Raw genomic sequence first — 26402 nt, 5'->3', positions numbered from 1 at the left:
AATAACATCAGAGAATTCTGAATCTTATCAGAGAGGGAATTTCATTAAAAAATTATTTTAAAAGACGATTAAAATTTCTGGACAGCAAAATAAAACTGCTTTTGGACCCTTTTCCCAAAGTTTAGCTTTCTCCACACTGAACTCCTGAAGGCTCCTCAAAGATCTGTATGTAGAAATACGTGGTAGATGAGTTTTCATATGGAGTTCATCTTATCTGAAAAAATAAATCTGCAAAACACTGCAAATCCTGAAAACATTTCTAGTCAATGATGGAGATTACACAGGGTGAATTCAGGAGATCGTTCTTTTTATCTTTCCTCCAAACCTTGTCCACTGTAAACTATATATAGTAGTACTGGGGGAAAGAAGGCAAGAAGCCGCTCCAATCTGTGCTGACTGTCCTTGGGCTGTTTGCTGCCTTTGGCTAACACCTTTGATTATCTCTGGATAAGCAAATAGGGCAGCATTGAAATACCAGTGCTGCTTTGCTAAAGTGTATTAACAGAGCAAACAGCATTTGTCCTAATATTAGTTGCTAATAGAATTACCATCACTAAGACGCTTAGAGCAGAACCTGTCCTCTTCATGATATCCTATTTGCAGTATGTCTAGCACGCAGAAAGGTATGCTGCAGGTGACAGAGATAACCTTCTGTTCCCTGAAAACCAAGACGTGTCTCTGGTTGGGCAATTATTTCCTTCTACCTAAGTGTTTAAGGAATTTCGTGAAGGTGGAGGGTTTTTTTTTTATTACTTGTTTTTTGGAGAAAAGAAAGTTTTATACTAATGAGGTTTTCATTCAGAATTGTGAGTATTTGGCTGGATTGTTAGCTGTAAAGTTTATCGAGTCTTTTGGTCTATGCTGAATTATTTTTACTTATAGAAAGCTCTGATCTTTCAGAAGTAGCTTTCTGATAAAATGCCACATAATTTTCTTCTGTGGATTCATTTTATCAGCTGGCACAGAATAACATCCATTACAGAGTACATTTGGTTTGCAACAGTGTGCACAGACACCCACACATTCAGAGATTTCTTTAAGTGTTTATTTCAACTTACCTATTTACAATTTTATGAACTTCAGTCTTCCCATCATTTTTTGGATGTTCTGGACTGACAGGTGGAGAAGCACTGAGCCACTCCTGAGCTGACAATGTGTTATCTGGAGACAGATCAGTAAATAGAGGATCTTCCTCCAGGTCTCTGTGAGATTATATTAGACAAAGTCATTCACAGAATGTTACGGAAGGCAGGAAACTGGATCAAAAGGCATGTTTTCTGTTTTTCTTCTCTGAACAACTAAGATGTTTTCCAGAATGCTACCATATGTACAGCTTTTTACCAAATTAATAAGCAGAAATGCCAACCTCTACACATAACCAGCAAAACTTCTCATCTTTTAAAGAACAATCATAACCTGCTGATCTGAATAACAGAACCAACATTTTTGACTGGTACAAAATCACTGCATTACATCACATAAATCCTTTAGACACATTTTTCACAAGAGATATACTCTGGGAAATCACCAGGTTATTTTAGATGACTCAGACACCTTATTTTAGATAATTTCTAAAATAGCTGGTGTGATTAGTCCTTCCTCCTCTCCATCAGTTAAAAAAAAAAAAAAAAAAGTTACAGTAGTTACATAGGTATTTCAAAGAATTTTATGTGAAGTGACCCAGAAAAGTTTTTCCACCAAAAAATGATTAAAGAACATAAATGTAAACACGACACCTAAGTGACTGACTTCAGGAACAATCTCATTGAATACAGTACAAATGTGCATAGGTTTAAGCTAGGTCGACATGTAAGTACAATGCTAAATGACAATCTTTGAGTGCTCAGCATTCAGAAAAGAGGCTTTTGAGAATTTTAGCTTTTCTGTTACTGATCCAACAACTGGTAATGTAATAATTTGTGCATCACTTTCGATATGCTTATTATGGATACAGCTTAATACGCAGAGCACTCAATGTGCTATCTGTGCTCACTTGTCCTTCGATTACTAAAACACCCTGATTTTAAAAATAAATATTCAAGTTAGCTGTTGTGAAAATTTTCCTTAAAAAAGAAACTTACATTGCACCTGCAATCTGTCCATTCTCTACCACATCTTTATCTTCTTGACACAGTGGCTTATATTCTATATAATTCCTTTCTTCTAAATTTCTCAGAACCAAATTATAAAGAATGTGCTCGTTGGGTTTTTGCAAAAGGTGCTCAAACATTCGTAGAGTCATTATGCTGATCTGCAACATAAAAAGCAAAAATTACATGAACAATGTACTACTGCCTTATGCTGCTTATCTTACATCTGAATTTCCATATCTTAGAACACCGCAATTACTTGTTTACATCATGGAAAGAAGCAAAAATCCCAAGAAAAATTAGTAAATTATTACACTGAATTATTATATGGTATAAAAAACGGACAGAGAGTCTACAAATATCTGAAAACTATTATGTGCATGTATTTATTCCTATAAAACAAAAACTCTCCTAAAACCTGCCAAAATAATGATACAAACAACATCAGAAAGAACTTACAACTTTGTTTTCTATGTATTACAATCATTTCCATGCTGGAAGATAGATATCAGTGTTCAAGTGAGACACAGAACAGGACTGACTTAAAGACAGTAACAAATATCCAGAATAAAACAAAATAATATTGGGATATTCAGGCTAGAATTACAGACTAAGATTTTTACATGAAGATATGCAGGCTTTTAAAAGGAGACTGACTTTAAGCAATAAAGAAACAGTTTTTAGAGACAGCTTTCGAGTGCTTCATTTTGCAAAAGCTAGATAACCAATTTTGACAAGGTGAGCAGGTGAACATACTGAAAAAAATGGGCATGTGAAGGCATAGGTCAGTCTTTCAATCAAACTTGTGTTAGGTGTTTTTTGTTATTGTTTGTTTTTTTTTAAAGTAGAGGGTGGAGAATGGAAAAATGAAACAAGCAGGTCCTGAGGGAGGATTTTTCTGATGTGAAGTATTCTAATGATGTTTGCTGTCTGTGAAGTACTTAAAGTTATTACATCATATTTTCATTGTCATTGTGTATATTCTCTGACCACATGTAATTTGTATAAAAAAAAATATATTTTTTTTTACTATATCTTATGTGGTAACATGACAGAATCTACACAATGTGGAAAATAACAGTGATGCAACATATAACAAACCACAAATTAAAATGCAATTACAGAAACTGATTTTGCCCAATCTTACAGATAAGCAAGCCCAAACTGATACACATACGGGGCAAGCAAATTTAGCAAATAATCTTTATTAATTGCTGCAATGTGCTAGCTAGAAAAAACAGATTGAGTTTCACTTTCTAAAGGGAGTTTGTAGAGCTGGCAGTCAGAACTGTTTTCCTTGGCAAAAAGCAGTGAGCTGACAGAAATATGAAAAAATCTCACGATGACATCTCTACAAGTTCTATGCAAGACAAAACTGGCCAGCAGACATTATTACGTGATTAGCACTTCTCACCTCATCAGAGATGTGATCACAGTGTTCAATTAACCTGTGTCGCAATGGATGTCTGTTGATGTCTGTCGAAGTTTCTGGCTCTCTGTGTTCTCCTAGTATAAAATAAACTACTTCCTGCAGCAGGACATCCGAAGTTACTTGACGAACAATGCGGTGCAATAGTGCAGTTGATGTGAGGATTCCGATCTCTGAGCTGAACAGTAAAATTAATGTCAGATATGTACTGGATTTGAAACGAAAACTCAGCTTGATTCAGACTTTGCTCTGCTGTGTTTTATAGGATGCTACTCACGTTTGCATCAGCTGGGGTTCCATAACATCAACGAAAAATCGTTCCCGCACAGCTTTTGCCATAGCAACAGCAGCAGTCTGAAACAAAAATACAGGATGGTGTGCCTCAAACTCAAAAGCTAAGAAACAACTAGAAGTCTTTATTTGCTGAATATATTTGTATCATCTGTAAACATTTCAAACCTTTTGTGCTTCTTTGATGAGTTGATCACAGTAGTCAAACCATGAAAGAAATGAAATCAACGCTCTTTTCCCTGGAAAAGCAGATGCATCTTCTTTGTGGCTATAGGAATCCAAGCTAGAGAATGCATGGAAAAATACTTATTTAGTCTACGAGTACTTGAAGAACATTGAGCTCTATTCTTATTGAACTTAACAGCATAATTAATGATCTACTGACAACAAAGTGAACATTAGAACAGTTCTTCTGCCTGTCTCTACCAATCTGGAAATGCTATAATTACATAGAAAGGTTTTCAATGGCGTGCTAAAGGATATATGGTATGTCCAGCAGAAGAACTCTGAGTGGAAATACTGAGGTTAAGTATTTCTTAAGTCAGAAAGCAATACAGATCACCTAGTCTGTTCTCCCAGGAAACACAGGCCACAGAAACTGCATCTGCAACTCCTGTAGTCAGAGACCATAAAATGAAGGCAATGATCTCTGCTCTGTAAGCAACCTCAATCAAGTCCACCAAAACTACACAGTGTATACCTGAACTAGATGGTATCCTTCAGAAGAAAAAACATGTATCTCAATTTAAAGGCTCCATGGAATAACAAATGCACCATGTTCTTTGGTAAAGCAGTCCAAAAATGATTTATTCCACTATTCTGTTGCCTTTTTTTTCTTGTAACTTCAAACTCCATCCACCAGAAGCTAAAATATTCTTTTGCAAATAGCTTTGTTTTGTGTGTGTACTAGCAGATCAAGATCAATTCATAAGAAAAAAGGCAGAGTGGGAAGGAGCACTTAAATGTATTGAGAATATGACAAACAAGCAGTTAGGATAACAGGCACGTATCTTTTGCTTCATGCTGTTATGCAGTAACTCTTTCCTTCTTCATTTTTACTGCAAAAATTTTGCAACAACAGCCTGCTGTCAGATACACTCTTCCTGCCCTCTGCAGCACCTTACGGGGCTTACTGCATACAGTGAAAAGTTCGTGACTATGCTTCTTAAATCCTTGACACCCGAACAGGAAAATAATCTACACATGATGCTACAGCTGCAACACCATAAATTGCTGATGTAATTCAGTGGAAAACCTCACCCCCTGAGGAACCTCTGCAATGGACTAGCAGTCAAACCTGGCCCTGTGGCAGAAATAAGCAGTACGTTGTACAACTCAAGTCTGACCTCTATACTGCAGAGGGTAACTAAACTCTGCCCTTGAGATGAGCATGGGGGGTGTAAATGTTTCTGTACATCTCATCTAACTACAGAAAATGAGTGTCAGGGAGGGATGTGAAGTCACCACAGGTATTAAATACAAAGATAAAATTCTTACCCCCAGTTAATTGCCTCCACTGTTTCAATGTCTAAGGGATCCAGCGACTGAGGCAGGGCTTTGTAGAGGGTGGCCAGCCTGTCTGTCAACAGTTCGCATAAAGAAGTGCTTTGAGTCAGGCACTTGGCAGCTGCTGGTTCTGGCAAACTCACCAAAAGCATGAGCCCTTCACAGGCCTTCACGGCTATCCGGCCATCCTGGCAGAAAGACATGGAAGAATTAATCATAGGGTGAACGAAGCTCACTTGAAATCAAGAAGCAAACATCTCCCAGACAATACCTCTCCATTCCCTCACAGTGAACGAATCCATTTCTTTTTGTTTCTTTTTCAGTCACTGAGATTTATTTCTAGTGAATTTGGATGGTGCAAAATAACCTCAGTTGAATCCAGGTCAAATACTAAGAACACAACTGCAACCTTACAGTTGACAGAGAGCGTGCTGTAGGTCAGACTAAGACCAAGATATTAGACAATATGAACTATGATTTAACAATAATGAGCTACACAGACAGATACGGGACTTTGAGCAAGCTGGTCTAGTGGAAGGTGTCCCTGCCCATGGTGGGAGGTTGGAACTGAATGGGCTTTAAAGGTCCCTTCCAACTCAAACCCTTCAGGGTTCCATGATACACTTTTCTGTTCTCATCACTGCTGTCCCAATTACAGACTTATCCAACCCTACTCTACATTTTCAGAAAGAATCCTTCTAAGGATGAATTCCAGGATGTACTGGGTAAGACATATGTCATCTTTTTTTAAAAGAAACCAAACCCCTAAACATAGTCTAGCGCCTTTGCAAGAAAAATGGGTTTGGTTAACTCAAAATAATCAGAAGTTGTTTATTTGTTTGTTTGTTTTTGTTTTTTAAATCCTCGTGATATATTTAACTTAATGATTATCCTACATAGCTGGTGTTTGAGCAATTTGTATAGGACACTGCTCAAAACTGACATTACCATCAACAAACAATATACATTTTCTAAAATATTTTTATTTTAGAAAAATCTAAATTTGAAAAGTAAATAAGCATTTGACAAAAAAACACACAAAAAAACTTCAGTTTACTTTTAAAATATAAAGTACAAGCTGTAAAGACATGTGTTCACTCCCTCTGCCTAATCCATGCTGCATGCAAACTAATCCTTCATTTTATCACATCAAACAAAACAAAGCAAAAAAGCAAACAATCAAACAAAAAAAACCCACTCACCGGACTTTTAGTGAGATTTAGTAGAGAATTCACTAAATTATAGTCTTGATTTGGACCGACAGTGGAGGACTCGGGTGATGATGCGACATTTAGTTCATCCAGACTGAAAGACAGATCATCTCCCTGGTGGGGGAGGTCATCTTCCTTCTCCATTTGCTCTGCTCCAGCAGCACCAGGTATTTCTTCAGGCTGAATGGGCTGTCCTGTGTCTGTTGCCAAAGACTCTTGGCCTTTTAGCATGTCTTCTGTGATTATGTTTGTTGATTCTTTGGAAGCCATTGCTTTTAACTTATTCTGCAAAGCATTTGGTTGCAATTACAAAGCTGAAATTGCTGTTCATTCTAAATCACAAATCTACTAAAAGGAAATTTGTACACCTGCATTTGAAGCAGTTCTCTACAAGGCTAGACACAGTAACCATGTAGATTGTAATGGGTTGCAAGAATATGTGAGTTTTTTAATCCAGCACATTTTTTAATTTGCTTAAATTTGTTTTAAGACCCATAAGGTTGAATCCTGTATGGTTTCAAGGTTGAACCTGCCTTTTAGGAGATAGCATCTTTTTCCTTCCACCAATGCAGGCACGCATTCATTTGATTTGCTCCCTATTTGAAGTGTTTCATTTACCTTACAAGGGCACCTTTTGACCTTAGCACACACTATAAAATGTCCCTTTCTAGGTCAAGGCCTCAAATTCATTTTATCTCTGAAATACTATTTCCAGTTAGAGTCATACAAAATGGAACTCACTCTAAACTTCTTGAGAGTTTATCTTCAGTGAGATAGGTTTAAAAAAAAAGTGCACACATTTACAATAGTAGAATACCCTTGAGTTGAAGAAAAAGTTCAATAGATTCAATGGACAGAAGATACTCTAAGTTAGCATTGGGCACCAGGTATTATAACAGATCACAGAGAACCTTCTCAGATGCTACACAGCACCTCTACTTATGAAAGAAAGCAACCCATCTCTCTTTCTATAAATCCGTCTCCAGCACTTAAAGAGGCATTTAAATCTATGCTCTGAGGGACCAGGAAGAAACTCACACAGTGGCAAAAATTCTGTGTTCTTCTGGCATAAGCACAGGTGAATAATATTTTAGTAGAAACATAAATTAGACTTCAGCACAGGACAGTCTTTCAAAGCAGTAGCAAGATTATTAATCTAAACATTTATCTGCACTATAATAATGACAAAATTATTACAAATGTACCTTAAACATTAACAATTTAAAAGATTAACCATATTAATGACATTAATGGTGTTTAGTGCATAGAAACCAGCAGGGACAGGCAGCAAACAACAGAACTGTCGTGAACATTTGCTTGCTTGGCGTGCGTTCTATGTGGGGAATTTGTTCTGGATGATACCATACACTCATATCTGTCCCTGGAGAGGCAACCCAGTGGTAAAAGCACCATACTGCATGCTGTAACAGAAGTAGGATTTTTGACTACAGTAGAAAAATGACTCTAGATCTTCTAAACTCCTCCTGACATCCTTGTAAGTTATCAATACATGGGAATAACTGGTTTAGAACTATGACCCTTGCACAGAAAGCACAGCAGGAGCCCAGAACTGCATTTTCCATCTTGGATTAAGCACTGCTGCTGGCACTACTCAAGTAGCCTCAAGCAGGGCTGTTAAAGAGAAAAGCTACTTTTTTCCAAAGATTTGATAATGCTTTCGTAAAACATTTATTTTTTCTTACCTATTATCTCATGCCTAGACTCTTTTATCACTTGAAAGGCTGTAGTTTACTCTTTAGCCAAGGCATTGATGAGACCTAACATACACAGAAGTATATATGCCCCTGGAAATTTGTTCATAGCTCCTTTTTTTAACATAGGCAGGTAACACAAAGCAGTCTGTACATCCAACAACACGCAAGCAGAGCTTATGGATGTATTTAAGCTTCCTGTTGTCTAATCATGCAATTGTGCAGCTTAGCTGCTCACCTGCCTCCTGTAAAGGTGCAAAACAGGATCCTGAATGACCTAATAGGAAAGGTTACATAAAACATATTCAGTGTTTTCTAGATAAAGAACTCCTCCAAGTGAACTCAGTATCAGCAAAGAGCAGACAATATAAAAATACAGTTCTGTATTTGCATAAGATTCAAAATCTGTGGTGGGTAATAAATACCATGTTGTTTTTCTAGTTCAGAGAGATTTAAAAAGAATTCTGTGAAAAATCAAATATCATAGCTAATACAAATGCCTATGTTGAAAAATATAAATCTGGCAATTTGTACGAATGAAAGAAGTCAACAGTGAAACTATTTTTCATTTTATAAAATGAATGTACAACTTTTTAATACATACTATATTAGAACTTGTTTAAAGTCTCATTTGAACATGGAGATGCAAGTATCCCTTTGCACGGAACAATCAGTTGCAAGTTAACACCTCTCAGGAGATGAGATAGGCCAACTAAGGTGGAAACGGATAAGGAAATAGCATAAAATAATGATTAAGACAGAGGTGATAAACATCCCTATATATGTTCTTTCTCTCTACACAAGAACGAGGAAAATTCAGTTCAAAGAATGGAATACAGAAAAGCCAAAATAAAATTAGCATATGGATTTTAAAGACTTTATAAGAAGAACGCAGTTCTAATTTCCACAACGGAAGTAACTTTTCCAAGAGATAGTTATGATGCCAGATAGTCTTATCAGTTAAGTAATATAGGAAAGATCATACTAAAATATAAACAGCTTTCCAATAACAAAATATTTGATATGGAATCATAAAAGGGAATTCCAGTGTTTGTAGATACTCATTCTGTGAAGTTCATGAAATACTGTGGAAGCTCATCAGGAAAATTCAAAGAAGGATTGCAAAACTTACTGACAGACAAGCAGACTGCTTTGGAGAGATGTATCTGCATTTCAGTTTAAAAGTGTTAGAGATTTAAGAGTTAAATGCCATACAAAATTCTGTAACTTTCCCCCTTTCATGAATTTGAAGGTCAGAAACAGTATCAAGTCACAATAGCACCTCTAAGAGGCACAGATGTGAACAACCAGAATATTCTGTTCTAACAGGGGACTATTCTGCACCCCAAATATCAGTTTACCTGGCAGGAACTATCAGAACTTGTAAAGATATCTGCCTTAGGCTACAACATTTAGAATAACATTGTGAAGGAAACAGGATTGACAAGGAATGCCCTTCAGCTTGCCTGAACTTTATAGCCAGGATTTTGTGAAACTAGAGGATCTCTCTGAAATTTGGAATCATCTCTTTCTCCATGTCTGATTTCTAATATTGTAAACTTGCTATATTCAAAAAGAACACTAACGAATGTCTTACGAAATACTTGTGCTTCTTGTGATGGGGATTCTCAGGGTTGACTTTATTATTTGAGTATAGGACTTATTCAGAGGGTCTTATTTATTCTTTTTGACTATACAATTACCCAAATCACATTAAAAATTATCCTGGTTTGGACTTCTACTACATTCTGCACATAATATATCTAGTAGCTTGCTTCTGAATACCTCTAATATTTAAACACAAACTCTTCAATCGTTATGTCACTTCTATCATTTCTACAACCACACTGGATACAATGGCAATCAGGGCAGTGTTTAATTAAGGTAAAAATAAACTCAAGATGGATTCTTTATTAACTGACTTATAAGTGAGGTATTCACATACTCAGCGGAAAAGAACATATCTTTGCTGCTTATCAGCCTGTACCATTACAGATTGTTGTTTGGGGAAACCTTGGAAAATATTCCTGAAGTACTGCAGATCTACGTATTTTCAGCTATGTATCACACACTTCATAGTTACTGTGCCATGATAGGAAACACTTAAGTGGGTACAGGAAGAATTTCTAAATGGACTTTTATAAATTAAACTTTTATATGTTCCTTCTAAATGGGAATAGAAAGTCAGCCTAGGAATTCTTTGTACTCCCACTCTGGTTTCATCAATGCCACATGTAAGTTCCAAGAAGGGAGTAAAGATATTTGGCTTTCTTACAGATAGAAAATAATGCCATATTGTAGATTGGGAGTTGGCACTGCAGCTAGACCATATGCGCCACTACCAAATAAGGGCCCAAGCCCACAGAAAACTTAGCATTTTGCAAGGTTTCAGTGCCCCGTGCAATCTGTCCCTTAGTCTTCATCGGGCTGAAGACAAAATAACAAGAAAGCCCAACATCTCACTCACACAATGTTCTACTTTACAATCCCTACTCTTTCCCTGGGCTGAAAAAAAAATGATTTTCTAACTTGGAGAGTGCCCTCTAAAGGTTAAAAGGGTAAGTACCTTAAGAAGGTGTATTTGTGTGCCCCGAATGAAAAGTGAGTAACATTTATCAGATGTATAAAGTCTCTAGAAGTAAAATACTTCATATTGCAGGGAAAAAAATCACATAGTGAATGAAAACTAAACTATGAAGCACAATGTGCTATCTCCAGTTCTCTATTAGATTTCGTCTGTGACACAGTGCTTTAAAAATACACATGGAAAAACGCAGATTTGATTTACTCACCTCAAGGAAAAAGTTGACCAGGTATGGATCCTGTTTCAGCTTTGCACATACTATACAGAGAAACTGAATTTCTTCATTTTCTGTTGGTGTTGCCAGAACTTCGCCACACAGCCTGATTAATTTCTGTCACACACAGAAAAATACACAATTAAGGCAGGAAGGAAGTTATTGCTTTACCTAGGAAAGGCGGGCTGAAAGATGGCAGCTCAAGGATCTAATTGGCAATACACTAAAACCAATATTTTTCTTACACTGCCTCAAAAATAGAAAAATTAAAATATACCATTAGCTGCAGCAGAGTAAGAAAAACTTGTCATATAAAAGTATAGTTTAGTTAAAAATTTGAACAGTACCTGCACTGGCCTATGCACATTTATGTGGGGAAGAAGAGGTTGTTGTATTCTTCCAAGCAGTTTTGTATAAAAAGCCAAAACTTGCTGTTTCATTCCTGGAGGACACTGAAACAAAAACAGATGAACACTAAAGAAAATGTAATGAACGTGGAGAGAAACATCGAAACAAACTTGTTATTCAAAATGGCTATAATTAAACAGAAATAATTTATCCAAAACTATTTTTAAAAATCGCATCATCTGTTAACACACTTTTTATTAACAGAGATCAACAAAAAATGTTGCATCTCATTATCCATTTTCTTTTTCAAATTATCCATACCTTCAATTAATTGTTTTATACAGACTTCCACCATCTTTCCAGGAGATATTCCCTAATACAGAGGGAAATTAACTCTGAATGAATTGGCTACAGGTCAGCTGCCTTGTAGGATACTGTACCACAAAATGCAGCAAATTAGTGTGATTTTAGTACATACAAATATAAGATAATCATAGAATCATTTAGGTTGGAAAAAAAATAAAAACTATAAGCATCTGAAATAAACAAACAAACAAAAATTTTTGTAGATGTTTGTTTTTTTAAATTAATGAGCCATTAGCCTCAGGCAGATAAAGTGTTTATAAAAGCACAGACGTTCCAGGACAAGAGAAAGCTGTTGTTATCCCTGAGATTCAGCAGAATATAAATTGCAAATGCCTATGGAACACCCGGGCCCATGTTCTACTGTCTCTCATGCATTTATCACATGAAAATACTTTCCTACCTCCATGAGATCTAATGGCATGTGGTCCTGTACATACCTCTGCTTCTGGCTAAATCCCCCCAACCCTAACGTGACCTAACATGTTAAAATATAATAAAAGCTGTTACTCCACGGGTCAATTTTACCCCACGCTATTTCCCAGATCCAGTTCACTGCACACCTTTAACAACAGTTCTACTAACAAAAATAAGTGAATGGACCATGGGAGGCAACATTCAGGAATCACAACTGCCTAACCTGCCTCTCCTGCCAAGGTAATTACCCTCAGATTATTAATCCCTAATTATCACTCCGTTGTCAAGTGAACTGCGACAATGAATGACGGAACTTGAACCATCAGGGTACAACAATGTAATAAGTGTAAGTGACTGCTGTGAATGGATATTACCTTTTTTTTGCAACAGATCTTTGAAACATCTTGCAAGCACCAAACTGTGTGTTTGCTTCAGATGTATCAACGCACAAGTGGTGAAGTATAAAGACAGGCTGTACAAGAATTGCTTGTACAGGCGTATTTGCCTGAGTGCAAAATGACTCCTCTCAACTCTTAGAAACATGCTACTAATTACTTGCTTCACATATGTCTCCATTTCATCTTGGTTTCTTGACAAGAACTAAAATATTTCTCAACAAGTATTTTCAACACATCTGTATTAGGTATCCTTGACTGATTATAGGTGGTACAGTAACAGTAACTGCAGAGCTCTGGTCCTTCCAGAGCAAGGAACGTCCTAGGCTCAGACAGCTAGTACCCAACATTGTCTACGTGTCAAATCAAGCAGATTAAAAACTACTGACTACATGTAAAAGGTTCACTGAAAATGAAACCCTGGAGAGCCCCATTTATCCTTAGAACAGGGCACACCATACTTTTCTAACTGCACCTGCACCACGATACAAAAAGCTCTAGAGTTAAGGCTGCCAAGTTAATTCACATCATGTTCTATCCAATTCCAAATATTTCAGTTGATTAATCTGCCAAGAAAGATATCAATGAGAATGCACGAAGACCATGAAGTTAATTTCACATGCCACAAAGCAGATGTGAGAAGAACCAGACAACACTGCCATGGGCTGGATTTATATTAAAGTCTCAGATGTAAAAGCTGTCTGGGAATCAGCTTAAGTAAATGTTTTCTAGCATGGAATCTTTATGAGCAGTACTTCCTCACATTAAGAAAAACAAAATAAAATGTGTATTTAATACAGCACTTTTCACCCAAGAATCTCCCAACACTTACTAAGCAGCGAGAGGGATAATACTGTCTTGTGGATGCCATAAAACCTTTAGACTGAACAAAAGTTCTTCCTACTTCCAGCCTCACAGTCAGCACCAGAGTGCTGAGTAACAAATCACAGCGTTCTGCCTTACTCAGCATCTCACTGCTTGTCTCACTTTGATCACAATTATTTAAGATTATTATTAATGATATGCTGGTAAGATAAGCAAACAGCTATTGCTTTGTCCCTCAGTGTCCCACACTAACACCTACTTCCCTATTACAATTAGGAGCCCGTCCAAAATCTAATCTGCTCTGCAGAGAAGTACATACATCAGCTTTTCCCAATGTGTAGAGTGTCTCCAGAATCTTGTGATGTAGCAAATACTCCATACACGGCCCCGTTTCACCCGATTCCCTCTCATTTTCTTCTTGAACTAGAATATCCAACATCTGATCCAGATGAGAAGGAATGTTGGTATCAGTCACAGGAGCTTTGTCATCTAAATAGAAGAGATATACAATTAAGAATGACTAAAATATCGTCTTTAATTAAGTCCAGTTCCAAATTTAAAATTTAAACACAAGACCATTCATTTAAAGTGGTCATACAAAAGTCACAAAATAACCATTAGGAAGCTATCAGACAGTTGATATACATATACATATACATACATAATCTGAAAGATTATCTATATCTTTAAAATATATGTGAATATATAGTGGCCCCAATTTTGAAAAGATAGAGGTTTTAGATGTTCAGTTTTAAGACACCTTCCCTAACTAGCCAAAATTGCAGAGTCCTGAAAAGCAAGTCAGAAAGGAAAATTCTTGCACCCAGAAGCCAAATTTAATGACAGAAAGGCTCAAGCCTCAATCTTTTGGTTAGCATCCATCCCATCTCAATAAGCTGCCTCATATTCTGAAATCTATAAACAGCCTCTAAGATTAAATCAATTCACAGCTGATCAGTTCCTTTATCAACTAGATAAGTAAAATGGCTTTTCTAACAACGACAACAACAAAGCAAACTCAGACTCTATGCTGTTTACGAGATTTTAGGATTGGCTTTTATACATTCTGCATTAAGATAGCACTCTCAAATTTTTTGAACGAAAGGGTTAAACACTGATCTATGACTGAAGTCATGAAACTGTTTTGGATTTATGTCACTGGCAGCAGGAGCTGGCATTAACACGTTGTAAAGCATGTCTGCACATGAAGAGATTTTGCTTTTTTTAAAAAAAAATCTCTTCAGCTGTATTCTTGAACAAATATCCCTCTAGGGAAATAGCTACTACTTTTTATGTGATGCTCTAAAAATAGCTGTCACTTGCATGCAAATGGCAACAAGGAAAACTGTCGTATCAGAGTGATTTTGGTCTCTACCACAACCTCTAATTATCCTAGAGCATTTTGCTGGAGTTTCTTAGGCATAGTTCTGCTTCCACTGAAGAGGGCAGAAATCTATCCACTGAGTGAAAACATATTTTTTATGCAACTTTTGAAAGTCTGGGGGATAGGTCAGATTTTATTCTGTTCCACATAATCACAGGTATCAGTTTTCCACAACCACCCTGTCATTTCCACCTTAGGAAACATCACATAGTGTTCCCGAAGATGAGTAGAACGAGGCGTCAAGTTTCAGCTTTTGAGTATAAATATTGATATAAACAAGATCACCAGTCCCAGACAGAAACACAGATTGAATAGCTACTCTAGCAAAAATGCAGAACTAATAAGCTTGTGGAAAGCATGGTAACATTCACTTTTAAAACTATTAAACTAGAACCACAAATTGAAAAGATATGTGCTGCATAACTGCTGTAGGAAACCAGAAAAAAGATAAAGAACAAGCAACTATAGCCAAAATTTCATCAGAATATCTATTTTTTACTATTTTCTACATATTTTCTATAGGTATCTATTCTGACGAAATATATTTCTATTGTTTTCTACCTATTTTACTTTGGCAAAGGATTTTGTTGAAATCTTGGAAGGAAAAACAAAATCCTTCATGCAAAACAATAAAAAGGTTAACAGCAGGTACCACATCTCTGTAGCTGTCTGTTTACATCAAACAGAATACATCAAGACAGAAATTGGATCAGACATGAAAAGGGGCACTTCTCCACATGGCAGTCAGCAAACAAGACCTTCTATTTTTGTTCATGACACAATTTTGGGGATGAATGTACACTTTTTTTTTTAAATTAATTATTACTCATGTTAGTATTTTGGTAAAAGACATGACTCATTTTAGTATTTCTTCATCTTCACTTTTTAACAAAACTGAAAGCAGGAATTCGAGGTTTCACAACCAAGAGACCAGAGGAGAGCATTTCTTTCTTTTACCTGACGTCTCTATGTAGTAATGGGTGATTGCCTTCCAGTGGTAAACAAAATCTTCTTGTAATGGAAGGGATGGTGCAAGCTATGGGGGAAAGAAAAAGAAAAAAAAGTTAGTAATAAGTAAACTTATTTCCTCAGAGATTAAAATGAATTTTGGGACTAAGCTGCCAGTAGACCAATCCTACAATTTTTACACTGTGCTTTTACCTTTAACAAGGACTCCTCCATACATTATTTGTGGAAGGAACCCCACGTCATACTGACTAGATGAGAACACCACCAGCAATCTCAGTGATGTCTTTATGACCAGACAATCTACTTGACACAACAAAAGCAATTGCTCATAGAGCAAAGCACAACAAGAAACGTGGGTTTGAATTGTTTAGATATCAGATATCAGAGTTTTATCCTTTAGGAAAAAAATCACATTCTTTTACATCTGCTTTTGATGACATCTGACATCTATCCCTTTCTATAAGCTGTTTTCCCCCCTCTGCTCCCTTAAAACCCCTGATTTGCCACAACCTCTAAAAAAATTTCTTTTTTTTTTTTCCACATCAGACCCATCCCTAGAGTTTGACAGGTTGCTCTTTCTTTTAGCAAAACACATTTATTTCATTTCTGAAATGCAAAGTTCCTTTGTGTTGTTTTGTTTTGTGTTTTTTTTTTTGTTTTTTTTTTTTTTTCTGAAGGCATTTGGGATGGCCCGTTGAGTGTGGCTAGCGTGCAGGAATAAATAACACGCTGCAAGAATGAAACGCAGCCTCCCTCGTGCTCGGTCAGCTACCAGCACTGCTCCTTCCTTGCCAACTGCGAGAGCTTGGTGGCCAGCCTCTGGGGCCCCTTACACCACAGACACAAACAACTTTTTTTACCCCACAGGCCACGTGTGGAGAAAGAGATGACCACAACCACTTTACTGCTCGGCTCTCCAAAGAGCCTTAAAAAAGTTGAGGCAAATAGTGAATTTGTGACCAGAGCACAAAATGGTCAGAGTTGGTAAAATCAGGAATCTTACAGTAAAAACTGATACAACCCCACTGATCAAACTGACCTGCTGTTACTGAGGCCTAATCCTATGTTGGATGCTTTTCTGGATGAATCAAATCCCCATGTCATTCTTTTATACACAATCCTGCATAGACAAACTTGACACGACAGTAGCAATGTGAACTCAGGGCATCTCCACTCCAGAAGCTACGGAGAGCGCATTAAGATTAATAAACCTGAATTCCTCTCATGTCTCCTCCTAGGGCCTAAAAACTGCTAAGTTAGTTCAGGTCCTGGACAAACAGAAGCACAGGGCTGTACACTCTTCATTGTGTAGGGTTGGTCTCTTTGAAAAAGCCTTTTAAGTTTGCTGTGTCAGTCTTTTCCTTGAATTTAACGGCATTTAAATTTATGGTGGTAAAGACATGAAGCTGAGTCTATGAGCAGCATGCCACATGTTGATAACGACGGGAAATGCCAATTGTTACTGGCCCTTTGCACACAGGACTTTGAAATTCAAGACTTTAAAAAAAGTAATGGTGCTTGGTAACTATCTACACCTGTACCTTGTGTCGAAACGTGTCCTCACAAATGGCAGCTAGGCGATCAAACTTACATTGCTTATCCATTCCCTGATAGTCTGTGGCCTGATTAAGCCTTCTGTATTGCCATGGCTGGGCACTGAGAGCAGCACTTCAGCACACCAGCTAGCTTGAGGAGACCTCAGAGTGCACAAAACTAGTTAGTTCCACTGTGAAGTCTACTAGGTTATTGAAATTCAGAAGAGTGACTGAGCAAACTGAAGCCTGAGCGCAAGGTATTTTGTCTCATGCTCCGTATGTCACGCTTGCTGTGGAGCTGTGTATTTCAGGCAATGGAATGATTGTTTTGTGTAACAAAACTATACTGAAAACTCAGCTCAGGCTGACAAATGGCACAGAGACCACTTTTGAGGAATATCAGGCTTTTCCAACCATGCTATTATCAAAGTAACACACAATAGATAACATTAAAAATTTATCCTTGACCGATGTGATTTTCCTCTCCACTTCTTCCAGCCTCATCTGTTTTGAGATGAACATAGTGCCTCTGAGCAATGCCAGGAACAGGATTTCGCTTCTCAACACTGTCAATAATTTATCCACAGAGAGAGCTGTGGGTACCGACATCCTCCCTCCCTCCCAACAAACGCCTCAAGGGACTGCTCTCAGAGATGAAGAGGTAATTCGGGGACAGGTCCTGCCCTTTTTAATTGAAATATCTGGTGATTTCACAGTCTTGTCAGACCAAGGTGTGTGTCCACATGCCAACCACTGCACAGACTGCATGTGCAGCACCAGCTAATGGAGGGACCCCCTTTGCACACACATACATTTTCTACTAACGAGTTTCCATCCTGATCAGCCAAGGAAGGGAACAGGATCAGGTCATTTGCACTGCTTGTGTTTGCACAAGTCTCGCATCACTGTCTGTCTGTGTGGCCAGCCATGTATACATGCATTGTGTATGTCTGTATGCGTACCTGTTGGGAATTAAAAATCAACCTTGCCACCAACTGGACCTAGGGATGCAGAGCTATGGCATCCTCGCCTGCACTGGGCTACCTGACTCAGCAACCCCTAACAATAAATAAATAATTTAAAAAAATATTTACTTGTTTGGTTAAAGTATTTTAACCCTCCTACCCCCAAATTGGTCTTCCCACTGAGGATGGACCTAGTATAAACATGCTTATTTCAGCACAGCTGCTCCAGGGAACATTTAAGAGAGATGTAACTCCAGCAGTGCTACATATTATTCTGAGGTATGTGTTTTACTGCCAAATCTCAGTTACTCAGACACAAAACCAAGGTAATGACAAAAACTAAGATCTCAACTTACACACAGACAAAGCCCAACACTGGGAAGCACTGGAAAACTGTAAGCTCCCTAACACTTGGTTGGCATGCTTTACCCTTACTAAGTCAGGTAATTCCAGTATGAAGTTGTAGTTTCTGCTCCAGGAGGAATTATTCGCTACCAGCCGAGATGGAATATGTTACAGTTGCTAATCTGAGTAATCCTAAAAGTATGCTTATTTGTATGCCAGTTTCTGAAGCAAAACAAAATTGATTATGAAGGCCTCCGATTACCACTATTTGTCTAATTTGAAAGAATTACTTTAAAAGTGCAGTTCCTTCTTGCAGTTATATTAGTTCACTTTGATGTAGATACTGATGTCCTCACTAATTATGAGCTCTTGATTCCTTTCCTAATCTCAATTTAAAGCCCTCCTCCTCTGTGGAAGAAACTTCTTAAAGACTGCAGTGTGGGTGTTGGTATATCAAAATCGCCAAAACTCACTGAACACCACTAAAAAGCAGCCCATTAGAGCAGACAGCGAGTAGCTGTTCCATCTGGTCCCCAGCTCCAGCAGTCGAGCTTCCTGGGAGTGAGTGAATGAGTGTTCTCATTTAGCAGCTAAACTTAGCACACGCTGCCCTATCGTTCTGGTGACACTACATTAGTAAAGATCAAACCCCACTCTTTCCAGAGAAAGTGCTGCTCCCAGAAGATCTATAGATCTTTGACCAGAGCTTCAGTCTTGCAGTTATAAAATCTGTCCAAAGCACATCTCCACGTAGCTTTCAAAATTAGATAGAATTAGTGTCTAGGCGGGAAAAAAAAAAAAAAAAAAAAGAAAAAAAAATCAAGAACAATTAAATCTATAAATATTCAGTTTTAATAGCAACTCCTTTGGGCATTTAAAAATCATTGTCATATTTGCATGTATGCTTTTCAAAAGTGTAATTCAATAACGAAAGGGTGGGAAGAAGCGAAGTTGGTGATATCCCTCAATATTTTTTGGACAAGTCCACCCTGTAAAGCAAACAGTGTATAAAAGAGCAGCAGCTTCTGGCTGGTCAGATGGGAGGGTAAAGGGAAAGCGGAAGCTGGGTCAAAGAGAAGCGAAGGGGAAGTGCGTACAAGTGCATGCACACTCCCCTGACTGAAACACGGAAAAGTACAGCAGCCACACGATGTTTTTCTTCAATCTCACTAATCTGAATGCTTGCCCTTAGGGAAAGTCCAAAAAAAAAGATTAACGCTTGAAGGTTTACTTTATTTTCTCAGCTGATGAAAGCCCAGAGTTTATAATGGCTGCTGCTTTCAAGTTCAAAATTAAGACTGCACATGCCTGCAAGTGCATTAATTTTTGTCATTATAATTTGTTACCAGCAGCACAATGTTAAAACAATCAGTAATGTGAGCTCATTATATCAAATAAAGCGGGTTCAAGAAGAATAAAGAAGAATAAATTTTGTTCTGAGTAGCTGGACAGCTAATGATTTTGGAGTAATCTGTAGCAAGTGACCAACAGAGTGAAACAAACAATGTTGTTTGACAGAAAGATGCGAAATTCAAAACAGCCCAAATCATAGTTTTCCTGCTCAAGATACAGAGCTCAAACACATCCTTTCAAGTTCACTATTAAGACAAAACATCTCATGAAAGACCAAAACCAACACAAACAAAAGTCCTTTGAAAACCGACTGACCCCTTTACAGACAAGCTGTTTGCTCTACGGAAACAAAAGTGAAGAACACGAGATAAGAGGAAAAAAAAAAAAAAAGAAGAAGAAGAAGCCTAACTTGCAGCTTTATTTACACTGTATTTTGTTTCTTACTGAGAATTTAAAACTCCTGGAATACTTTGGGGATAGAAGCGTACCAGTAATAAACAGCAAAAAAGAAAACATCTCGCTGAGAAGCCATAGAGAAACCGTCACAGATTCATTAATAGTAGCCCCACTAAGTAGCAACACTTCTATTCTGTCCTGATGAAAGGTAGCAGAACAAAGACCTCAGTGCCTCCACCGTTCTCACCAACCCACCTATCCCAATTTATTGTCAGGACAATACCACAATGGTGCTTACTCATCCAGATGCTGCACAGAAGTCCAAAAAAAGGAAAAATACCTAAGATAGTGTCAGGACTGAGATGTGATAAAAGGTGGCAAGAATTAGGATTCAGCAGTGATGAAAAACAGGAATAAAGAACTACCCCACACTTGGACAATTCAGGGAGAAAAGACTGAAAGTTTTGAGATAAAAAAGCCTTAATAAAAAGCAACTGCTCCCTGACTTATGCCTCATCAACAGTCCTGTCACAAAGGGAGTCAATTAAAGAGCAGAACACTCACAACAAGCAAAAAGTTAATGCTCGATGCACATTACACTGCCAACCTTCGGAATGCCTTGTCATAGTGTGGAGAGATAGATAACAATTATTATCTAATAAAAATCAACTCTTACTCAACTCTTAAATACGTGTCTAACTGTAGGCCTCTAGACCCTGAGTGAGGCAGGAGAGCAGCAGTGAGTGATATGCAGGAGGAATGACTGTTAGCTTCTTAGTTCACAGTTTTGTTGCTGATATTCAGAGCTGAAGCAGAGTCAGCCCCAACACTGGTTAAAGTTTCTATTTCTTTGCCCTGTGTTTGAATTGCTGGGTCAAACTTCCTAACTAAAGCAAAAAAGCATTCTTACTGTCTTCTTGCTTTTGTGGTCCCATCTTTCATTCGTAACACACGGTGCTCGATATTTGTCACAACCCCACTAACACAATTCAGCACGGTGTCTGCTATCAGGAGGTCCCTCACAGTGGTGTGAGCAAGATGATCCAGTTCTAAAAGGGACAACACCATTGAGCAATGACACGCAGAAAGTTGCTTCACAGAGGCCACTCACAAAGTGACGTTTACCAGCCTGTGTGTTTTCTTCCGTAAATTAGAAAAGACAGTCTAGTCCCTACTATTTTTCCATTCAGCTCCCTGATTTTTCCTAGTATTGCATGGATCTCATATAAACACAGTTCTCTTTGTTTATTCTGATGTTATTTTGGTGCACCACCAATGATGTAAAGATTCTTCTAGGAATAACTTCGATAAGTTGAATCATTAAGCCTGAAAGAGTAACTTTTCCTCCAGTCTAGCCTCACTTAGTCACCCTTTCCTATTCAAAAAGCGGCACAGCTCACCATAACAGGATTTCTTTAGTTAGGCAACCACTAATTTCTGTATGCCTTCCAATGAAAGCACTGTCTGTTGAAGGTGACCATTATGTGATCATACAGAGTTTTCAAGTAAGTACTTTCATCATTACCTTTCTTTCCAGCTGCCCTCTGCCACCAACAGGGCAAACTAGGATGGAGACCCTATTAATCAATGCAATTAATGCAGTATTTGCAGCATGAAAAATGCATTCACGCACAAAGGTGCTCCCCACACGAGACACGATTTCCCATGGCGGCTCTTCTTTCCCCAACCACTCTGAATTCCCCTTTGGCACTTTCTGCGTTTGCCCCAGCAGCATTTCACCTCCAGCGTTTGACACCTGACCCAAGACACCTCTCTTCAAACCCAGCCTTGCAGACACCTTGGCCCGCTGCAGAAGCCGGTGCTGACCGCCAAAGGCAGCCGAACGTGGCCTACCCCGGCGGCAGCCCCACCAAGGGGCTCTCTCCCCCCCGGCCCAGGTCGTTTTGGGCTCCACGATGAGGTTTAACCAAGCACACCCCAACGCCGGGCACCTCACCCTGCTCCCCCATCCTACCCCGTTAATAAACCCACCAGCGACAAGCAGCCGCTTTCCCGGAGCGACTACACCGCACAAAAGCACCGGAGCTGGTTCACAGGCCACGACACCACCACCAACAATAACACAATCCCGAGGAGTTTCCTGAATTTTCCTCCTTTTATTTTGCTCCGTTGAAAAACACGATTACAACCCAGGGCCTGCCTGGTCATCACCGGGACACAAGGGCCCGGCAGGACGCACCCCGATGCCCCCCAAAGACCCCCCGGGGACCCCCCGGGAACCCTCCGGGGCTCCGAGCCTTGGGCAGGGGCCGGCCCTGCCCCGCCGTGCCCGGGCAGCTCGGCCTCCGCTTCCCTTCCCTGCGGCAGGGGCGAGCCGGGAGCAGCGGGGCCACGGCGGGGAAGGAGGAAGGGAGCCGAGCCGGGCTGAGCCGGGCTGGGCTGAACCGAACCCGGTTGAACCGAGCCGGGTCCCCCCGCCCCGGCCGTCCCCGTCTCGGCCCAGCCGGCCGCTAGGCCCCGCTCGGATCCCCGGCGTTGCGTGGCAGGGCTCGCCGGCGGCCTTACCGCCTCCACGGCGTGCTGCAGGATGGAGGTGAACTTGGAGAACATCCTGTCCCGCGACTGCAGCAGCCGCTGCCGGGACGCCCGCGACAGCTCCTCGATCCGCCGCCGCCGCTCCAGGGTGAGGGCTGCATGCGGCGGCCCGGCCGCGGGGACGGGGCCAGGCTCCTCGCTGCCTTCCTCGCTCGGCGGCCGCCGACACCGTGGCACTGACACCGCCGGGGCTCCGACTCCGCCGCCGCCTGCAGGGGCCGCCACCCGCTCCGCCGCCCTCCCTGCCCGCGGGCCCCAAAAGCTGCCACTGGGTTGTGGTGGTTGCAGGGGTGCTTGGGGGCCGGCACCTGAAATATGCTGCAGCAGAGAAAGGCAGAGAGGGTGAGAGGCTGGGCTGGGCTGGCGGCGTGGTCTTAGCCAGCTGGGGTGCCTGTAGAGCTAACATGAAAGCGCTTAAGGCACCGTGTATCTTACCTGTTTCACTGCTGATTTTTTTCTCCAGAATACCGATGGTACGCATCCCTCTCCCTTTGAACAAGACCAAGGGGGGTTTACTTCACTTCCAAGCCCAATACTTTGAGAAAAAAGACCACTCTTCCTATTTTCCCTTGCTGCAGGAAAAGCAGAGGTAAGGTAGACGGGCAGAGGTTACAGGAGCAGCTGGTGGGCAGTGTGATGGTTTGGGAACAGCTACAGCTCACAGCGTAGTGTTTGGGCACTGGGCAAATGGCAGTGGGGGAACAGCACTGATTTGGCACTTTGGGAGCAGAATGAAATGTTGGGAAGGTGACAGGGCTGGCACCTGTCATTCAAATGGGGCAAAACTTTCCCGTTAATTGCTGGAGGCTAATGAACACCAATTTTCATATGCCAGGAATAAGTAAAGAGAGGTGAATCAAAAGACAACACAAAGCTACTATGTAACTGCTGCATTTTATATTGTGTCATTTGTGAAATTTGTCTATGACTGATTGTGTGATGAAGTTTTACTAATGATTCTGCTGGACTAATTGTTGTTACTACTTTGCAGGCCCGGAGAGATGAAGTCCGAGTACTGTATAAATAGCAGTTGTACAGTTGTACATGGACACCTTTGCTGAAGTGGCTAAGGACCAGAGCTAGCTGTTTCCTTCTCAAAACCTATATATATCACATAATGTAATTTTAGAAGGTAATTATGTTTTTTAAACAATTTTGCTTATTGTGGGCTTGTCAAGTTATATTCTGTAGATACTCTTAGGAAATGAAAGTTTTTCTATGTGAGTAGTCATATGATGAAACGTCTGTCCTCTCTCTGTGTTTAGGTAATTAGCAACTAGATGGGTATTGCATTTAGAAGGTTTTTATACTGTACGATATAAAAAAAACTTTTTAAGATTTTTTAAGAATACTGTAGGAGGCAAAGCTAGATGCATTCAGATGCATTTAAGTGGTATTTGCTATGGTTTTGCAATACACACAGATTACGCCTAATATTATTATTAATTTGATTATATATATATATATTAGCATTTTAATCCTGTAACTACAGTTCAGAGGATACATCCACCCTGCTTATGTGGTTTATATTGCGGGATTAAGCTCTGCTTTCATTAAAGCAAATAAAATAAATGATAAGTTGTAGGTTTGAATGCAAATATGTTGTCAGAAAGTGGACTGAGTAGTGGTATAGCTGTTCTTCCGCATATGTGGGGATGTTTACCATGTTAATGAGGACCCTCCTGTTCTCTCATTATAGATTCCCTATTTGGAGCCTGCATAGTTTGTGAAGAAAATGTGGATTTAAGGCACGTATGCTTGATTAAGATGTCTAAGAGAACATGGTAATTTCAAATGCTCTTTGCAATCCATTTGTTTTTGCAAAAATGTTTTCTGGGTGTGTCTGGGCAGCAAAATGAATAAAGAAACAGTAAAGTATCATGAAGATATAAAAGCTGACAGTTTTATAACTGAGAGCATTGCTAAGTGTAGTTCACAATTTATGAAATCACAAGTCACCTCTTCGCAGATGGTGAGGCAATGGTTTTTTAATGCTTGAGGGCCTCTTATTATTCTAAGAGTGCCAGATGTACATAAAAACAGGGTTGGGTTTTTGTTTGTTTTGCTTTAAACAAAACATTTCAGTGTGCTTGGCATTCAGTTTTTGGTTGTAAAGGTGACTTCTTATTAGGACTCCTCAATATAAAATGCCTTGCAGTAAGGAAAACAAAGAAAACACCACAATTGCATGATTATCCCAAGGCCTATTAAACATAAATTGAATCACTGCAAATAACCCTGCATTTACTTTACTAATATATTGAGCTTCAATCTGTAGTGCAGAATCCAGTCAATGGTGCATATATATGTTGCAAATTGTAAGTATGATGGGGTTTTTTATGCTTTTCTCACAACCTCACCTGCTTATGCCTGATGCTGTTTCCACTGAAATAAACACAAGTATTACTACCTATTTTAATACTCCTTAAGTGTAGAGCTCTGCTGTTGTTTGTTTATTTTTAAAGTAGGATTTGTTTTGTGGGTGCCGCATGCAGTAGGTTAGTGTTTTGCTTGAATGTCAGTTAATACGCTTCTTGGAAATGAGGCTATTTTAATTGATGAAGCTTTTGGGAACTAACTTCTCCCTCTTGCAAATTAATGAAATTGTCAAGATTAAATCAATTTAAGTGGAGTGAGACAGCGAGATAATGTGCTAGCCTTTCTATCTGGAAATCTCTGTGCCCTTTAGATTGATGGCATCAGGCAGCCTCTAATGGATATATTTGTCTACGTTACAAAAGAACTTCCTGCAGTCTGGACTTCTGCGTCAGAGAGGTTCAGGATTTGGAAGTTTTGCAGCCCAGAATGAAAACATACTGGTAGAGCAGTGCAGAATATGTTTGCATTCTATTGTGTTTATAATAACCAGAGTGACATCTGTGTTTTCATGTACTGCTTGAATGAAATAAAGAATGAAAAGGTGGAGGCTTGGTATGATCTCTGCTGCTGGGGAAGGCTAAAGAGAAATTTGAATCATCTCTGTACCCTTTTGATATCAGGCTTTATGATAGAAAACAAGCATTTTTTTGTGTGTTGGATACCAAACAGCATGCACTGGGATTGAAGTCCAAACCACGTTTCTTCCAAGTTTAATCTGTTTTGTATATGTAGTACTGTACACGCTCCCATTAATTGTCATTTTCCATCATGAATTTTCTGGTTGTTGATGCTTCAAGATGCATGTAACACCTCCCTCCTTGCTGCTTCACTAATAGCACCATGTAATCAGCTCACGCACTGTTTCTTCAAATCCCATTTCAGATATTCCCTGGCCTGCACATCCTGTTGCAGTTCTGCACATCTGTTTCTCCTGTAGAGGCATCCACTTGTCTTCTGATGGGCTACAAACCTCCTAGTCATTAGTCTATTGTCTTATCAATTACCAGTCACATCTGCTAGTCTCTTTACGCCATCCCTCATTGCAGCTGTTGAAGACAGGATACTGGGCTGGATGGACAAATATGCATGCCCAGCAGGGTATTTCTTATGTTTGTGCCTCAGTTACACTGTTTAT

At 39.3% G+C, this 26402-nt stretch overlaps 1 protein-coding gene and 1 long non-coding RNA gene across 5 annotated transcripts in view; one reads left to right on the top strand and one right to left on the bottom strand.

Annotated features, from left to right (window-relative positions):
* The window catches only part of FHIP2A (FHF complex subunit HOOK interacting protein 2A), a 33457-nt gene extending 10341 nt beyond the window's left edge, over positions 1 to 23116 (bottom strand). The window contains exons 1-13 of one of the 3 annotated variants that reach the window (XM_084524962.1): positions 22859 to 23116; positions 15727 to 15805; positions 13705 to 13874; positions 11385 to 11489; positions 11032 to 11154; positions 8478 to 8516; positions 6519 to 6812; positions 5308 to 5504; positions 3979 to 4093; positions 3797 to 3873; positions 3505 to 3697; positions 2082 to 2251; positions 1059 to 1202 (exon numbers count right to left, since the gene is read on the bottom strand). In XM_084524962.1, the coding sequence (XP_084381088.1) occupies positions 1059 to 1202; positions 2082 to 2251; positions 3505 to 3697; positions 3797 to 3873; positions 3979 to 4093; positions 5308 to 5504; positions 6519 to 6812; positions 8478 to 8516; positions 11032 to 11154; positions 11385 to 11489; positions 13705 to 13874; positions 15727 to 15805; positions 22859 to 22903 (1751 nt within the window). In that variant the 5' untranslated portion in view covers positions 22904 to 23116. Of the gene's footprint in view, positions 1 to 1058; positions 1203 to 2081; positions 2252 to 3504; positions 3698 to 3796; positions 3874 to 3978; positions 4094 to 5307; positions 5505 to 6518; positions 6813 to 8477; positions 8517 to 11031; positions 11155 to 11384; positions 11512 to 13704; positions 13875 to 15726; positions 15806 to 22858 lie in introns of all 3 variants that reach the window. The other 2 variants (XM_084524961.1, XM_084524960.1) reach the window with 2 other exon arrangements.
* On the top strand, positions 23110 to 25813 carry LOC311439373. 2 transcript variants are annotated; one of them, XR_014694689.1, is made up of 5 exons: positions 23110 to 23230; positions 23352 to 23477; positions 23880 to 24020; positions 24588 to 24636; positions 25578 to 25813. It is a non-coding gene; the product is annotated as an uncharacterized lncRNA (long non-coding RNA). The 2 variants fall into 2 exon arrangements; XR_014694690.1 differs by having other exon boundaries at positions 24588 to 24672.
* Positions 25814 to 26402: the final 589 nt, after the last annotated feature.

This window comes from Aythya ferina (genome assembly GCF_964211825.1).
Source record: "Aythya ferina genome assembly, chromosome: 7".
Classification (NCBI taxonomy): domain Eukaryota; kingdom Metazoa; phylum Chordata; class Aves; order Anseriformes; family Anatidae; genus Aythya; species Aythya ferina.
This window is presented reverse-complemented; position numbering and strand designations above follow the sequence as displayed.